The 18,123-nt window shown below is 53.1% G+C and overlaps 1 protein-coding gene and 1 long non-coding RNA gene across 9 annotated transcripts in view; one reads left to right on the plus strand and one right to left on the minus strand.

Annotated features, from left to right (window-relative positions):
• Positions 1–2,241: 2,241 nt before the first annotated feature.
• On the minus strand, positions 2,242–17,881 carry LOC105469031 (uncharacterized). 7 transcript variants are annotated; one of them, XR_011615957.1, is made up of 7 exons: positions 17,781–17,881; positions 14,650–14,735; positions 13,086–13,202; positions 12,433–12,659; positions 10,478–10,603; positions 9,655–9,711; positions 2,247–8,903 (listed from the first exon to the last, which is right to left on the minus strand). It is a non-coding gene; the product is annotated as an uncharacterized lncRNA (long non-coding RNA). The 7 variants fall into 7 exon arrangements; XR_011615956.1 differs by having other exon boundaries at positions 2,242–8,903; positions 13,086–14,735; XR_011615952.1 differs by lacking the exon at positions 17,781–17,881 and adding an exon at positions 11,832–11,968 and having other exon boundaries at positions 2,246–8,903; positions 13,086–16,921.
• Positions 17,024–18,123, plus strand: part of LOC105469370 (calcium voltage-gated channel auxiliary subunit gamma 4) — a 68,049-nt gene continuing 66,949 nt past the window's right edge. Inside the window, exon 1 of one of the 2 annotated variants that reach the window (XM_071083488.1) lies at positions 17,024–17,493. In XM_071083488.1, coding sequence (XP_070939589.1) covers positions 17,282–17,493 — 212 coding nt within the window. In that variant the 5' untranslated portion in view covers positions 17,024–17,281. The remainder of the gene's footprint in view (positions 17,494–18,123) is intronic. The other variant, XM_071083489.1, reaches the window with a different exon arrangement.

Below are 18,123 nucleotides of genomic sequence, written 5' to 3' on the forward strand. Positions count from 1 at the left end.
GCCGAGCCCCCAGGCAGCACCAGGAGACCTGGCTTCGTGTTCCTGCTGCCCTCCACCACACCCTGCAGGCAGCCCAGGCCTCAGCCCGCCAGGGAAGGGCTCCCTGCCCAGGGTGGCCCCCAGCTTGTGGTGGGGGGGTCAAGTGCCATGCAAAGCCAGCTGCAGCCTGGCAGGGCCCAAGGCAGCCCCTGATTCCACAGGGATGGCGTTTTCAGCCAGCTTGTTAAATGAATTAAATGCCTCTCTTCATTCCGGCTCTGTAATTTATCACAGCATTTGTCCCTGCTTTTTTATATTAGAAAATAATGGAAATTATTCCTTAAATAATCCATTTTTATAACTTACATTTAATTTACGAAAGAATGACAGGCCTAGCGCCCTGCCTGTGACCACAACTTCGTTCTCCATCTGCCTTTTTCCCTGGGTGCCCTTGCCCAGGGGGAAAAGAAAAGCACAAGGGAGGTGAGGGGAAGAGGGCCAGTCCGTGGGTCCTACCGATTTATCTGCGGCAGGTCCAGCAACACCTAAGCAATCTAGACTTGGATGAGGAAGAGTGGAGGGGAAGGTCTGGGGGTGCTGCTCACCACGCTCTCCCCTGGGCAGGTTGCTCCCTCTCAGCCCAGGGCCCCACAAGCCTTTATTTTGATCCATGTGGCTCTATTTTTTGACATGCTCTGCTTCTGGCTGATTTCTGCGGTCAGGTTGATCAAAACATGTCAGTTCTGCACTCAAAACCCTCCGGATACTCCCCTGTAGCTCTCGGGGTGAGATTCCAGCTGCCCAGTTCAGCTCTTGGGCCGGCCAGCTCTTGTTGCAGCCTCGGCATTTCCAACCCCTCTGACCCTGCCGGTGGCCTTGCTGTTCAGGATGGCTTTCCGCCGGCCCTCCTTCACGGGATAACCCTTCAAGTCCATTCTTCAAAAGTCGGCTCTGGGAAGCCTTCCCCAAGCACAGCCATCTGCCTCCACCACAGCCACCCAGATCACCCCATACCTGCTTTCCACACTTCAGCTGCTGATTGGCCAACTGCCCTCTCTCGGGACTGAGAGCCTGGTGAGGGTGGGAACCACACCTCATTTGACTTTGACCTCCCATAACCTGGTGCAGGACCTGGCACTTAGAGGATAAATCAGTGCCCCGGGGCCGCCACAAATGACCACAAACATAGTGGCCTACAACACACATCTAACAGGTGTAGAATCAGGAGTGCAAGTTTGGCTGGGCTAAAATCCAGCCTGGCAGGGATGCGTTCCTTTCTGGGAGCTCTCAGGAAACTCGGTTTCCTTGCTCTTTCCAGCTTTTAGAGGCTACCTGCATGCCACGGTTCGTGGCATCTTCCATCTTCAGAGCCAGCCACGGTGGGGTGCGTGCTTCCTACGTGGTATCACTCCGACCTTGTCTTCTGCCTCCTTCTTCCACTTTTAAAGGCCCCTTGCGATTCCATTTAGGCCAAACCAGGATAATCTCCTTATCTCAAAGTCAGCTGATTTGCTACCTTCATTCCCCCTGCAACCTCAATTCCCCTTTATCACTCAACGTAACATATCTGTCAACAGATTCGAGGGATAGGGAAGCGGGCATCCTTGGGGGTCCATTATTCTGCCCACCACAGTAAGAATTCAATCATTCATGTTGAGCAAAGATGAATGAGTGAGATGAAACTACAAGCTTCATGGACCACCAATTCTTCGCACCTTTCTGCCTCTATCGTAAGTGGTTACTGAACCACCTAAAAGTGCTTATTCGGAATCACACACTGGAAATCATCTGTTCAGAGAAAACCCACCGAGGCTGGGCTGCCTTCTCACCGTGACCACAGCATTCATGAAAAATCTATCCAGGACATGGTGCCCGCGCACGGCCCACCCCGGCCCTGCACCCACGGTCCTGCGCCCGCGCTTCTCCCCCATAAGTGGGTTGCTTTTCCTCACGAACCCCAAACACGCAATGGAGAATCGCCTCTGCGAGTTCACTCCCCACTCTGGCACCTTCGGTGAACTCTCCCGGCACAAGTGGGTGGATGCCACTCTAGAAAACCATATATAGGTAAAAATCTGAATTTGCAAAGAGGGTCTGTTAGAAGTCGATTACTCATTACAGAAGGATACACCACATGGTCTCTCTAAAGCGCAGGTTTCCGGGAGCACTTTAATGCAGGAGCTGGTGTACGACTTTGAGAGTGACAGGAGGCATTGTCTGGCAGGCGTCACATACTCCGCCGCCCACAGGAGCCAGCCAGGAAGACAACGGAAATGATGACTCAAGCCCAGTAAGAGAGTCCATTGCCAGATCGAGGCAAGCATGCACAACGTCATTTAATGCTGGTAACGTGACACCATTCACAATATTGTCCCATAATTCTATTTGGACAGCTCCTTCTCTTAAGCCTAGACCAGAGTTAGCTGACATCCCCCTGTCCCCTCCTCTTTCTGTGTTTTTATTCTGGGGGAGAGCTAGAGCTGGTTGCTACAGCAACCAATTTATTTCTGCAAGTGCATTTTAACTTCCCTCAGATGTTCTATTTGACGGGAACTTTTCCCTTCTTGGGGTCTGACTTTTGCTGCACGCTTTCACTAAGCCTGCAAAACCTTTGTTTTCTGCTGCCTTAGGGTTCATACACACATTTACTCAACAGAAGGAGGGAAAAAAAAAAAAAAAACACCCAACTCTAAAAACAAGGCATTTGGAGGAGGGAGAAAAACAAAGCAATTACATTTCCAAGTCTGCTGTCATATCATACTTGTAGGATCTCAAGAGCTGCGGTGTTTACCATACAAGTGTTGGTTCTTCTTTACTCCTCTCCCCACCATATAGCTTGGAAAACATACTCATTTACTTTTTCACTCAACAAACATTTATTGAGCATTTCTGTATGCCAGGTCCTATGCGTTAGGTGGTGGAGTTGCAGAATTGAACAAAACAGACCTAGGTCCCTCCCGGAGTTTGCCAGGTATGGGAAAGACCAGCTTAAACACACTGACACGCAAACCCTGAGGCTGATTATGGGGATGAGAGCTATGAAGAAAGGAGCACGCCATCCAGACTACTGGTCTGGAACAACCTCTCTGAGAAGGGGATGTTTCAGTTGAGATTGAACTTGGGACTGAACTTGATTGAACTTGAAAGCAAGAATTGAGACCTGAGAGAAAGAAGAATTCTCTAGAGAGAGAGCAAGCCATGCTGTGGCTGCTCTGAGCTGGAAAGGAGCGTGGTAGGTTGGAGGGAGGGACAGCGGCCAGTGCAGCAGCCTCTCAGGGAAAGGGGAACCTGAGCTCAAGGTGGAGCTATACATAAGGACAAGATCACACAGGGCAGGCCAGGTGTGGGCATTCATATTTGACCCTCAGTGAACGGGAAGACGCTCTGACATGGTTTTCAGCAGACAAATGAAGTAATTGACATTTGCACAGATCCTCTGGCTGCCAAGGAGAGAACACATTGAGGGAATGTAGGTGGCAATTGTGAAGGAGGAGGACAGCGTCACTGGAGGAGGGCTTTCCAGGCACCCAGAGGAGAGAAGCAGGTGGCCTGGCCAGGAGGTGGCACAAGACAGGGAGCAGTGGACAGGGTAGAAATGCATCTTGGACATAACACTGGCAGAATCTGGTGGTGGGTTGGCTGTGGTTTGTGGCCTGAGCCACAGGCCAATGGCGGTGCTGTACTGAGATGGAGAAGCTGGAGAAGGAGTAGGTTTGGAAGGAGGAAATGGGCTCCATGGCACCTGCCTCCTGCTCAGAACCCTCGTCATGCAATTCCTCTTTATGCAATTCCCCTTTTGAGTCTGTCTCCCACTCTGAATGGGAGGTTCCATGAGGGCTGGGGTCACACCTGCACAGTTCACTGCCACAATTTTTTTTTTTTTTTTTTTTTTTTTAGACAGGGTCTTGCTCCATCACCCAGGCTGGAGTGCAGTGGTACAATCTCAGCTCACTGCAGCCCTGAACTCCTGGGCTCAAGCCATCCTTTCACCTTGGTCACCAAAAGTGCTGGGACTACAGACATGAGCCACAGTGCCCAGCCCACTGCTCCATTCTGAGTAGCACTCACAGTGCCTGGCACCCGACGGCCCTCGGATATCCACTGTATTCATTTCTTAGGGTTGCAGTAACAAATTACTAGGTGGCTTTAAAAAGAGAGAAACATATTTTCTCACAGTTCTGGAAGTCAGAAGGCTGAAATCCAGGTGCAGATAGGATTGGTTCCTTGAGGAAGCTCTAGGGAAAACCCGTTCCGCGACTCTCCCTCATTTTGGGGGCTACTGGCAGTCTGCGGTGCTCCTGGGCTTGTTGGCGCCTTGCTCCAATCTCTGCTTTCTCCTCTGTGCGTCTTCTCCCCTTCTCTCCTAAGGACAATTGTCATTGGACGTGGGGCCTACCCTAATTCAGGATGATCTCATCTCAAGATCCTTAACTTGGTTACATCTGCAAAACGCTTTTTCCAAATAAGGCCACATTTGCAGGCTTTGGGCATTAGGACTCAGGCATACTTTTTGGGGATCACAATTCAACCCACTTCATCCACCAACTGAGAAACGAATGAGTACCCGGCGATTTCTGGTTGATGGGAGAACCAAGTGTAGCGCAAACGCCGGGTCAGAGAGTAAAGCTCTGGCTTTCAACCAGCCTTCTGTGGGAGCTGTTTGTATTCACCGCCAGTTTCTCTAAGTTGGTCATTCAGGGATGTGTCCATAACACAGCATGTCAGGTAGGTGACTCACGGTGAATAAACTGGAGAGAAGTTGAGTCATAGTTAAAAGCGGATTTAACATTCCAAAGGTGAACAGCAATCCAGCCTCCAGGTTGAAGCCATTCTTGTGCCTCTTCCCGCCAAGGCAGAGACAGATAAGTAAATACCATCCCTGAGCCGGGTGGCACAGCGCGACCTCCAGGCCTGCACCCCTCTCAGGCATCCTGCCTGGCCAGTCTACCTCCTTTCAGAAGCGATGTACGTTTCCAGCATGGAGCAGGAGGCAGGTCAACAAATGCTGCTCTAAACATCTTGGTCAAGCTTGCTGTGACCTCCCATCCTGCCACACACATCTTAAGTCACAGGCAGCCTCCTCTCCACACTGCCACCCTGCACTGAGGGCCACCCCCTCTGGAAACTACAGGGGGTCCACTGCTAAAAAGTGGGAGGTTTGTCTGTGTGCCCCACAATCCAGGCAGAAAGGCCCAAGGCAGAGAGGACCTTCGAGGGGTACATGGCACCCTTCGAAGTCCTCAGAACACGTCTGCCTTTCCAAGCTGACCACAGGCACCAACACTTAGTCTTAGGAACCCGACTTCTCCCTACCTACGAAGGTTTACCGCAGAGTTTTGTCTCCTAGAGATCCTGCCCCATCCCAGGCCCTGCCTGGCTGACCATCCTCCCCTCCAGTATGAAGAGTCTGTCTGTCCTGAGCCAAGACAGGCAGGGACCAGACCCTGGAGGAAGGCAAGTGACAGTGCATGGGGACAAGCCGAAAAGTGTCTGAGGAGCCCAAAGGCCAGGCTCTCCTGGAACTGAGAGCAGCAGCTCCAGCTCCAGGGACACACAGGGACGCACATGGCAGGAACTGGGGCTGTCATGAGCAAGGCCAAGTGCTCTCCCTGGGTGCTGAGTTTCTTTGATGACCAGACCTGAGAAGGGCCCTTTTCCACAGGGGCCTTGAGACTCCTGACTTTGCTGCCTCAGCGTGAAAGTGTCCTGTCTCTCCAGCCGAGCCCCTCTCGGGGAGGCAGGTCCCCATCCCCTGGGCCTTCCTGCTGGGGTGTGCTGCTCTCCCCACATTGTGTGGGCACCAGCACTATCCACTTAGCACCTCAACCCCCCGGGGCCTCTTCACTAGTGTCCCAGGGGCTCCCCTAAAAGCTACTTGCTCCTGAGCTCCAATTGTAATCAAGTCCCGAGGCAGCTGGGTTTAAAGACACAATTATGCATTATGGATAAAGGGCAGGTCACCCTCCCCCGCCAGCCAGCTGGGCATCTGTGCTTGCCCCACGGCTCCCATCAGAGGCTCCAGCCGACCTGTCCCCTCCCCTGGGCACACAGAGCAAGCCAAGGCGCCCCTTGGTGCCTGCAGCCCCAGGAGCCGAGCACGGGGCTCGTAGCTGCAGCCGCGGAAAGGTCCTCTTGCTGGGATCCCACTACAAATTGATGAACGCTAATGACCTGCCTCCTCCATCTGGTACCACAATCACGAAGATGCTCCCAAATGCTGGGAGTTGGGGGGTATTCTTTTTTCTTTTCCTTTTTGCCTTTTTTTTCAAATATTTATGAAGAGATTTTCCATTTATCCTGACACGTCTTCTCCACCGTGGGTGTCAGCTGGGAGGGCTCAGACAACAAACTCCAGAAGGTATTTTCCCCAAAGCAGCATCTGGCTCCGTTGGCAAGTACAGCGGGTGGTTTGCTGGGAATTGGCCGAGGAAGAGGGAGGAGGAGCCACAGGCTGGCAGCCTCCGGTCCTGGCTCTGCGATGCTCCCAGGGATGGGGCTGGAGCATCCTAAGAGAGCAGCCAGGATACAGGACCTCACAGGCACCCCCACCAGCCTCTCTCTCACTCTCACCCTTCAAGTCTTCTGGTCTGATACCAAAGCTCCCCAGCTCCCCAGGTAAATCACCTGGGCGGAGACCAGTTCTCCTCGCAGCTTCTAAGAGTCTTCTTCAGTGACAATTCCCAGTGGGGCAAGTTGGTAAAGGAGAGGGTGCTGGCTTGGCCCCTGCATCTCAAGCTCTCCCCTCCTAGGAATCCTTCTAAAGGCAGAGCCAGGGGCCTCCCTCGTTCTCCCTGCTGGGCATTTCCCACCTTTGGGGACAGTGTGACCCATACTGGGGCAGAGGGAGTTGGCTGAGCAGCAGAGCCGGAGGTAGCAATAAGAACCTTGTGGAATCTCCCAGGTCACACCAGCTTAACTGCTGTCTTCTGTACTCACCTGTGGTATAGCCCCCCAAGTGAATCCAGGAACCCCCAGCCCAGCAGTCCTTGATAGTTACCACAGCGTCTGAGCCAGGCTGTATCTGCCAAAGATGAATTCTGGTGAAAATCAAACAATTTCCAGGAGATCTTGGGTCCAAAGGCATCATGACTTCGTGCCCTTGATCTTGCCTGTGCTGCCCATTAGCAATCACTAGGGAGCTTCAGAAAATATCAAAGCCCAGCCCCACTCCAGCACTGTCAGAATACCTGAGAGTGGGGCATATATTTCTAAGATCTCCCACGTCGTGGTCAAGGGCATCCAGGGTTGAAAACTATTGAGCTATGGGAAGACTATGTCCCCTGGACACAGGCAGTCCTAGACTGGAGTCCTTGCTCTTTTACTTACTTGCTGTGACCTGGAATCAGTTACTTGCCCTCCCAAAGCCTCAGTTGCACCATCTCTAAAATGGGGGATAAAAACATTTTTCTTGTCCTAAGGTGCCCAGCACATGTAACTGTTCAACAAAGTCAAGCTGCTATTAATCATCTTCCATCACGAACCCATCTTCCGGGACAAGAGACTGCTGGTGTTGAGTATGCAGCACACTCCAGCAAGGCAGCCGGCCAGGCAGCTGCTTCCATCCACGCACAGAACCGGTACTTTGGAACTGTTACCTCCCTTACCTGCAGAACAGCCTCAAGGTCTCACCTCTGGGTACCAAGGCTGCAAGAGAGCAATTCAGTCCTTACCTCTGGGTACCAAGGCTGCAAGAGGGTAATTGAGTCATGGGCCTTACCACTCCCCAGGTGATGACACTCCCAACAGATACAGCACCAGTCAAAGAATACCTCTCTAGAGGAGGCCGGGCGCGATGGCTCACACCTGTAATCCCAGCACTTTGGGAGGCTGAGGCGGGCAGATCACCTGAGGTCGGGAGTTCAAGACTAGCCTGTCCAATATGGTGAAACCCTGTCTCTACTAAAAATTCAAAAATTAACTGGGCATGGTGGTGCATGCCTGGAATCCCAGCTACTTGGGAGGCAGAGGCAGGAGAATCGCTTGAACTTGGGAGGCGGAGGTTGAAGTGAGCAGAGATTGCGCAATTGCCTGGGTGACAGAATGAGACTCCGTCTCAAAAAAAAAAAATTAAAAAAAAAAAATCTCTCCTTGAATTTTTAAAGGATCTAGAGCATTTAAAATATCTCCTCTAGGGCTGGGCGCGGTAGCTCAAGCCTGTGATTCCAGCACTTTGGGAGGCCGAGGCGGGTGGATCACCTGAGGTCAGGAGATCAAGACCATCCTGGCTAACATGGTGAAACCCCGTCTGTACTAAAAATACAAAAAATTAGACGGGCGTGGTGATGGGCGCCTGTAGTCCCAGCTACTCGGGAGGCTGAGGCAGGAGAATGGCGTGAACCCAGGAGGCAGAGCTTGCAGTGAGCCGAGATGGTGCCACTGCACTCCAGCCTGGGCCACAGTGAGACTGTCTCAAAAAAAAAAAAGAAAAGAAAGAAATCTCCTCTAGGAAGTCAATGTGTCTACCATCCTGTTTATCTGGAAATGGTCTGTTATCAGATTCAGCCGAGAACAGAACCAGATACGAGTGTTTGAAAACTTATTCTGCTTGGCACCGCCCTGGGTGGGCTAGGGTGGCATGGGGAAGCCCTGAGGCCCACCGCAGTCATGCAGGGAGCAAGTGCTTCTGGGCAGACACTCCAGTGATCCTGCAGACCACTTGAAGAGGCCCCCAGGACCCCAGGAGCATTGCTCATTCATTAGTAAATATGATTTCTTATTTTGTATTATGTGCATCTCCTGGTGACATCTGCTGATGCCAGACTATCTTGCCTGGGTCAGCTGGGCACCAATGTCTTCTTCAAATCTCATAGCAGCTCTACCAAAGCAGGTGCCACTCTGCCAGTGGATTGCTGGGATGAGTGGGCCTGGAAGAGTTGAGTTGCTTGCCACAGCCTTTTTCCTATATCACACATTGCCGCCACTTCCTGGACAAGAAAGGAATTTAAAGAGAGTTTTTGCAACTGACAGCAATGATTTCTTTTCTTTTTTTTTTTTTTTTTTGAGATGGAGTTTCACTCTTGTTGCCCACGCTGGAGTGCAATGGCACAATCTCAGCTCACTGCAACCTCCACCTCCCAGGTTCAAGTGACTCTCATGCCTCAGCCACCCAGCTAGCTGAGATTATAGGCGCCTGCCACCACACTAGGCTATTTTTTTTTTTTTTTGTATTTTTAGTAGAGACGGGGTTTCACCGTGTTGGCCAGGCTGGTCTCAAACTCCTGACCTCAGGTGATCCACCCGCCTCGGCCTCCCAAAGTGTTGGGATTACAGGCGTGAGCCACAGCGCCCAGCCAGCAATGATTTCAATAATGTCTTCATCCCCAAGAAGACCCACATAGGTTCCCAGGGGACAATATGAACCAATAGGGAGGGCTCTGCTAAAGGGGGGGGAGGAACAATAACAATATTTCTGGAATAGATAAATTAATAGGTCTGTATTACAAAGGGTGCTTGAGTCCAGTGACATCAGTGACTGTTGGCAGTTAAGGATAAGCAGTTGAGGATAAGCAGTGGTTGTTGGCAGTTGAGGACAACTTAGTTGTCAGGGAGTATTAACGAGCAAGATAATAAAAGTTACTGTTCATTTAGTAAGTATTTAAATCAAAATTATAAGCACAGGTTCTGTATACAGACTGCAGAGGCTTAAAATCGGGCAATGCTTGGCAAGCAATTTACCTTGTCCATGCCTTCGTTACCTCTTCGGTAAAATGAGGTTGATAACAGTATCGATCTCTAAGAATTTTGGAAAAAATCAAATAAGTTAATGTATGGCCAAGCACATCAAATAGAGTGCGGTACACACAAAGAGCTCAGTAAGCATCAGCTATTAGCATTTTGTGTTAATGTTTTCCCTGGGCTTATTGAATCTGCACGATAACCAACCCGATGAGGCCCATGTTTGGTTTTCCATCTTACTGGGGCCCAGAGAGGTTCAGCCACTAGTCCTAGGCCACACAGCTGCAAATGACAAAGCAGAAGTGGAAACCCAGGTCAGCCTGAATCTGATGACCTTTCCTTTCTGCCTCATCAAAAGGCCTTGGAGAGAAAAGCAATAAAGACCCAGCAGTTCTTCTGTGACAAGCAGGAATCACGGACATAGGAGGCAGAGGGCAAGTAGTCAATTGATAGCAACAATCCAGAAAGATGTCTGCAGTATAAAGCAAGCCCTCCCACCCAGTAGCAAGCATAGCTACAGGAGGGCCAAGAGCAACCCACCCCCCAGCCCCCAGCAGTCAGTTGAGAGCCCAGGGAGGCTGGAGATGAAAAGGAAGGTGTGGTTCTGAAGGCGAAGGTACCTGGACCTCCGCGGAACCAAACCTTTCATTCAGCAACCAAGCATTTAGCAGAGTTGCCCATAAAACGCGCCCTCTTCTTCCAGCCCCTGCACCAGGCTGTTATATTTTAGGAATTAAAAGCTCTGCTTTGGTGAAAGCACAAATGACACATGTTTGCTGAAGAATGTGCTGTCACTGACCATCCTCCCCGCCCCCTCCCGCACCTGTTTTCAAACGTTTCAGCCTCTGAGTGCAGACGATCTCCTCCTTGGGGTTCTTCTCAACCCTTTGAGAGTCAGCTCAGTTTCAGAGGCCAGCTGTGGACAAAGGAACCTCTCGGTCTGTTTGTCCTGTAGAGTGTTTTGAAAAGAATGTTCTCAGAATAACCAGCCGACACTAAAGCGTGCTGCGCCGGAAGCTTTGGCCAAGCCAGGCTGTTAATATCAACATGCTCATCAACCGGGCTGGTTCCAGAACAGATTCTAGCAAGGGAGACTGCCTGCAGGGCACAGTCCATACTGGGATCTGGTTTGCAAACACACAGGTCTGGATAAGCCCACACGGACTTCACTCACAGTTCACTGTGTTGTTTGCTGTTTAAGGATACTGGATTTTCCTGCCATCACAGTAAATGGAAAATGCCCAGGAGAGGGTAGCAGCCAGAGACCAGAGGCACCTCAGAGGGGCCACTGGGTACCTGGGCCAGGGGCTGGCCCTCCGCCCTCCACTCTGGCTAGCATCAGGGCAGGTGCTGGGGGTAAGAGCCAGGAGGGAGGAAGAGAAGGGTGGGCTCCCAAGGCTGGTGGCTTCTAGAACCTGCCTGCCATAAACCCAGCTCACTCCTACCTGCCCAGGAAACGGGGAGCCTTCTCCAAACCCCAAACTCCAGACCCACCGCCATAGCTTAAAAAGCACAGCTGTCTCCTAACCTCTCCACCCTCATGTGAATTTTGTTATTTTTATTATTTTTAGATGGAGTCTCGCTCTGTTGCCCAGGCTGGAGTGCAGTGGTGTGATCTCAGCTCACTGCAACCTCCACCTCCTGGGTTCAAGTGATTCTCCTGCCTCAGCCTCCTGAGTAGCTGGGATTACAGGAGCCCCCCTCCCTGCCACCCAACCATGCCCAGTTAACTTTTTTGTATTTTTAGTAGATACAGGATTTTACCATGTTGGCCAAGCTGGTCTTGAACTCCTGACCTCAAGTGATCCACCCACCTCGGCCTCCCAAAGTGCTGGGATTACAGGTGTGAGCCACCACGCCCGGCCCCTCATGTGACTTTGATCATCATTTGAAATTGATTTCATCTGGATAAATATGTGAGGCGGAGGAAGGGAGGAAGGAGAAGTGGACAAAGTGGCCGCTGTGCCCTTCGGGGACTGGGGTGCAGTGTAGTAGCAGATGGAGCCCAGCTGTGCTCCAGGCAGAGCTGGGTTCAAATCCTGGCTCAGTGACTTGCTCTCTGTTTAGCTGTAAGTTCACCACTTACACAACGGGGATAAAAGTGTCCTCTTTATATGGTTGTTGTGATGGATAACTGAAATGAGGGACTCAATGACTGGCACCCAGAGGACACTCACAAAATGCTATTTCCTTTCTCTCTGCACTTGTAAGTCCTGGCCTGGCATGGAGATGGTGAGTGTGCCACCGTTTTATCACAGCTGAGCTGGAAAAATAAATGCTGTATATCCAGCTTCCATCACCTTGAATGGGGTATCTGTGATAAGCAAATGAAATGGAATAAACTTGAATACATAAAGCCATGGAGCATTTTCTCATCCTCAAAGGAGCCTACTGAAATACTGAAGCAAAAAAAAAAAAAAAAGAAAAGAAAGTCATCCTTGCAGCGTGCATAATCTGATGCAGGGGAGGCTGTCAGGACCTGGATCTCCAGGCATTCTTCTTGAAGGCTGAGCAGGCTGCATGGATTGCAGATAACCCTCCACACAGAGCCAAGCCCCAGAATCTTCTGAGCCTCATCCCCAAGCCTTGGCTATAGAAACTAGAAACCATGCTTTGTGTCAGTTCACCTGAGATCTCACCCAGGTTCCTCAAATCCCCTCACTAAGCCTTCTGAAATCACCAGAACCATCTGCTTTGGGTTCAGAAATGAGATACTACAAAAGTTGACACACAAAGGTCATTATTTCTGGAGGACAAAGGGAGAAAACAAAGCTTTACCTAAAGGCTTTGGGAGTTGCTGCAGAAAGTGACTGCGTTCCCCTGGTTGGTGGAGGGCCTCTCCCGTCTTCTCGTCCGGGCTGCAGATGCAGCTGGCTTGGCCGCTTGGACGTGCAGGTGACGCAACGTGAGCACCCTAATACCGTCTTCCCCTCCCATGGCCGCCGCCTGGCTGCCTCACCACGGAGCTGGGATTCTTCAGGGCTCTGGGCTCATTAAGGCTCTGTCTTCATAGCCAAAGTAAAGTGAAGAATTGAGGTAATTACCTAAATGATTCAGTAAGAAGGAAAGACACCACCACGTGTGGAAAAAGATGGTTTGGGAGACTGGTCCAAGGGACTGGCAAATATTGCCACCTTCTCAGCTGGCAAGGGAGGTAATAATACATGTTTACTTGTTCACACCCCCAGCAGTAACATTTATACGGCGGGGGTTGGGGGGCAGTTCATAGCGGGAGAGAATGCCAAGTGTCCAGTCTCCCCACAAGACCAGTCCAGGACCTCCTCCTAGGCAAGAGAAGAGCACATCCCTCCCTCAATTCTGGAAGTGTCACATGGGAGAAACTCCAGGGTCCTCAGGCAGCAGTTAAATACTGTCATTTAGAGTTCTCTAATCTGGCTGAGCAGAAATTTCCAGATTTAAATTGTGCTCACCCAGGCATGATGAATGGTCTCAGTCAGTCTTGGGTTTGCTCCAGCTCCCTGTGCCGGCGGTCAAGTCCTTATGCGACTCCACAGTCTACACCCTCATAACCGCAGGACCAAGCGCAGCTGCCAGTGGGTGTCCACAAACAGAAAGGCAAACTGTGGAGCTCCCGTTGGGGTCCCCCCCCCAATTAACAGGTAATAATAATGACACAGCCCAGCAGTACTTAACAATGGCAAAGAGGCTGCTTAGCGTCCTTGGAAAAACTCTGGCCTTGAAGTCACGGAGATTTGAGCTAGGATCTGACCCCACCACCCTCCAGGTGTGAAACCTGGGGCAAGTTACTCAAGCTCTGCACCTCAGATTCCCCTGGTGTCGTCAGGGGGTGAGAGTGAGAATTAACAGTGAATGTAGGTGGCTCACACCTCTAATCCCAGCACTTCAGGAGCCTGAGGTGGGTGGATCATTTGAGGCCAGGAGTCCAGCATGGCGAAACCTCGTCTCTACTAAAAATACAAAGGTTAGCCTGGCATGGTGGCACACATCTGTGGTCCTGGCTACTAAGGAGGCTGAGGCAGGAGTATTGCTTGAACCCAGGAGGTACAGGTTGCAGTGAGCCAAAATTGTGCTGTTGCAGTAAGCCAAAATTGTGCCGCTGCACTCCAGCCTGGGTGACAGAGCAAGACTCCATCTCAAAAAAAAAGAAAAAGAAAATTTTTTTAAAAGTGGATGTAATATATGCCTCCTAGACAGTGTTGGGCTCACTGTCTCCAAAATAAAAGGCAGAAAAGTCAAAATTTACTGCCCAGTCCACAAATGGCGGCTAAGTGTACACGACATGCAAAGTGGCTTTTTTTTTTTTTTTTTTTGAGACAGAGTCTCGCTTTGTCGCCAGGCTGGAGTACAGTGGCGTGATCTCAGCTCACTGCAACCTCAACCTCCTGGGTTCAAGTGATTCTTCTGCCTCAGCCTCCGGAATGGCTGGGAATACAGGCGCCTGCCACCAAGCCCAGCTAATTTTTGTATTTTTAGTACAGACAGGGTTTCACCATGTTGGCCACAATGGTCTCGATCTCCTGACCTTGTGATCTGCCCGCCTCAGCCTCCCAAAGCGCTGGGATCACAACTGTGAGCCACCACACCCGGCCCAAGGTGGCTTTTTTGACCCTTGAAAGAACTCTTTTTTTTTTTTTTTTTTTTTTTTGAGATGGAGTCTCACTCTATTACCTAGGCTGGAGTGCAGTGGCATGACCTTGACTCACTGAAACCTCCGCCTCCCGAGTTCAAGCGAATCTCCTGCCTCAGCCTCCCAAGTAGCTGGGATTACAGGTGCTCACCACCATGACCAGCTAATTTTTTTTTTTTTTTTTTTTTGGTAGAGATGGGGTTTCATCATGTTGGCCAGGCTGGTCTGGAACCCCTGACTTCAAGTGATCCCCCTGCCTTGGCCTCCCAAAGTGCTGGGATTACAGGCGTGAGCCACCATGCCCCACCAACCCTTGAAACAACTCAGAAAGTTGCACTCTTAGAGAGGTATCGTTTTCCCAGGTGTCTTCGGCTTGTCCAGATCACCTTGCTAGTTAGTTGCAGAGCCAGCATGCGAAGGTGACTGTCTTGGCTTCTGGTCCAGTGCATTCTCAACTCTCCCGCATACTTTTCTGTAAGTGGAGGAGTGAGAGCTGGTCTACCAAGGTTCTGATGAAGGAAGATTTCGGTTTTGTCTCCCATGGGATGAACATGAGGACTGCTTGCTTGGAGGAGGGCCCCTCCACCTAAGTGTCATCTCTGCCATCTCATAGGTGAATGGGGGAAGCTGCTGCTCTCCACCCCTGAAGAGCAGGTTCATGCAACATACATTCGTTTCTCCCAAAGTCCCCGACGAAGGCTGCAAGTGGGACAGGGTGGAGGGGGATGTTCCTGAGTAACCCAGTGGCTGGCTCAGGAAATGGGTTTTCACACCATGCTTTGTGGAATGGGTCTAGAGAGGTGCTTTGGGGCCTGCAGTGCCCTGAGCCCCTTATTCAGCCAGAGCCATGCCAGGCTGAATTGATGGGAGACCTGGTTTGTTTAATTGGGCTTCCATTTATGATTTAATTTGAAACAATGATTTGTTAGAAGAAGAAGAAGAAAGGAGAAGAAGAAGAGAAGGAGGAAGAGGAGGAGGAGGAGGAGGAGGAGGAGGGGAAGGAGGAGGAGGGGGAGGAGAAGGAGAGAAGAACGGGATTCATTTTCCTGGAGTTTCTGAGAACAGAACCAAGACTTAATCCTAGTGGCTGTTAGGGTTGGAGGTGGGTAGCCCTGTTCTGGGTCACAGCAAACCCATCTCACACCTTCTGGTCCACTTAGACATACGTCGGGCACCTGCTGTGTGCAAAACCCCAGACCCGGTAGCAGGTGAGTTAAAGTAAATTAGAGGTGATGACCCTTGTCCTTCGTGACTTGGAAAGCAGAATAGACACCCCAAGGGGCAGAGGGGGCCAATAAACAATTACTGGCGCAGCCAGTCTGGTCCTCAGGCTCTGTCACCTTGTGATGTTTGTTTTTCCCCTTTATGTATATGATCTATTCCTCCCAATTAGACTATAATTGTCCAAGTGGCAAGAAACACCTCTCACTCAGCAAACATTTATGCTAGTATGTGTGCTAGTCATAGGAAAGGCTCACAATCTCGTGGGACAGAGAACAGTGATTTCAACACGGGGAGTGGGGACCAGGGAAGGTGCCACAAAGAAAGTTAAGCTTCATCTTGCAAGAATAGCAGACTCCCTATACCTTTTTCCATATCCTGGGGTCCAATGCAGCCAGGGATGCCAACAACAGGACCACCTGGACATGTAAGGTCAAAGGGCGCTGCACCTCCTGATGCTGGGCCCTGAGAACCTCCTGGAGGGAGGGCTTTGGAGCTGGGTCTGGAAGGAGGAGCCAGCACCGGCTCCCTGGAGAAGGGAGGGTGTCCAGGTTGGGATCATGGCCAGCAGCAAAGACAATTAAGTGAAGCCAGCAGGGCTCGGGGGGCAGAGGCTGGCAATAAAGGCCAGGTGAGGGAAAGCCAGTTAAGCTCGAGTAGAGCAAAAGGCAAAACGAAATAAAGGTATTGCGAAGCGACTGGGAGAGAGAGGGAAAAGGCTGGCGGGTGGAGTGTTGGAATCTAACACAACTGGAGTGTTCCTGGACTCCAGTAGTAATAGACCCTCAAAAATGTGAGCATGGACGAGCGCCCCATCTTCAATCTCAGCCTTGCCACCACTCTAGAAAGCAGGGACCCTGTGTTCTCCCCAAAGGACCTCTCGCTGGCATCGCCCTTCTCCCTCAACCCCAAGTCTGGGTCCTTCCAGGTCCTGCAAGGGGATCTGGAGGAGCAGGAGCCACCTGGGTTGGGGTGGGGCCTGGCCCGGGCCTGGCGTGGCTTGCAGGGTCTGGCAGCTGTGACCCACATCTGGGGTTTCAGGAATTCTGACCTGAACACGCACTCCCACACTCACCTTCATCACCAGGTGAACAGGCACAGAGGGGAAAGGAGGGACACACCCACCCACGCCCTCCTCCACAAATTAAAGAATCCGCAGGGCCGTCGGAGGGGAGGCCGGATGTCCTGGGATGGTAAGAGAGGTGGCTGGAGACGCGCTTTCCCTTCGGTCCTCCTGGGGAAGCCTTTCCTCGGCTTCCTTCACTCCAATAATGTGAATGAACCCTGGGAGAGGAAGAGAGAGCGCGCGCGGGCGCGGGGAGGGGAGGGGAGGCGAGGGGAAGAAAATCTGGGCTGGGGAGAGAGGGGAGCGCAGAGGAGCGCACAGCCGGGCGGGGGCCGAGGAGCGAGGGGCGGCGCCGAGAGGAACCGGGCGCGGGCCCGGAGCGCGGCGGCGGCGGCGGCGGCGGCGGGGGAGGCGCGGAGGGCGCGGGGCGGAGGCGCTGGCCGAGGGGGGAGGGCGAGAGGAGAGGGAGGAGCCCCCGGCCGCCGCCGCCAGCCCGCCCGGTGGCCCGAGCAGCCCGCACTCGCCGCCGAGCCTCGGAGTTTGAGCCCCAGCGCTGCCGGAGCGCAGGCACGCCCGGGGCGCGGAGTCGGAGAGCGCAGCGCGGCGCCGCCCCCCGGCCCTCGGCCCCCCAACCCCGGCGCCCCCGGAGCGGCGCGCGGAGGGAGGAGGGCGGGCGGGCGCGGCGGGCCGGGCCGGCGGGCGGCGGACTATGAGGCGCCCACCATGGTGCGATGCGACCGCGGGCTGCAGATGCTGCTGACCACGGCCGGAGCCTTCGCCGCCTTCTCGCTCATGGCCATCGCCATCGGCACCGACTACTGGCTCTACTCCAGCGCGCACATCTGCAACGGCACCAACCTGACCATGGACGACGGGCCCCCGCCCCGCCGCGCCCGCGGCGACCTCACCCACTCTGGGCTGTGGCGGGTGTGCTGCATCGAAGGTACGGCCGGCCCCGACCCTTCGCCGCCACACACATACACACACATGCGCGCGCGCGCACACACACACACACACGCGCACACACTGCCCGGGGCGCGGGCCGGGGAGGGGGTGGGCGCGGCGCTGGCTCCACGCGAGACACAAAGGAGCCGGAGCGGGCGGGCGGGTCCCCTCGCGGCCAGCTGTGCATCAGCTCGGGTCCCTCTCGGTTGGGGACCTCCCCAGCACACCGATCCCACAAACTCTCCACGCGCACACCCCCTTGCCCACAGACACAATGAAACACACCGAAACTCACGCGCGCGCGCGTAGCCCGGGACCCGAGCGATCCCCAGGGGCCGCGCCGGCACCCCCGGGGGAGGTGGAGGCTGGCGAGGGGGCGGGAGGAGGCTGGGGTTGGGGGGAGTGGATGGGGGGGAGGGGTTGCTTGGCAACCGGTGTCTGTGCCATTGCCATGGGAACTGGCCATCCTGGGGCGGGGCCGGCCGGGGGCGGGGCGCGTGGGGGCCGCTGGGCTCTCTTTACAGGCTCGGGCCGAGGGCTGGGGGCAGAAGTAGGGGCGGGGGCGCTGTCGGGGTCGGGGTAGGGGCTGGGTTCCGAGCAGATCTAGGGTAGCTGGGTAGCCCCAGCC

This window comes from Macaca nemestrina, chromosome 17 (genome assembly GCF_043159975.1).
Source record: "Macaca nemestrina isolate mMacNem1 chromosome 17, mMacNem.hap1, whole genome shotgun sequence".
NCBI lineage: Eukaryota > Metazoa > Chordata > Mammalia > Primates > Cercopithecidae > Macaca > Macaca nemestrina.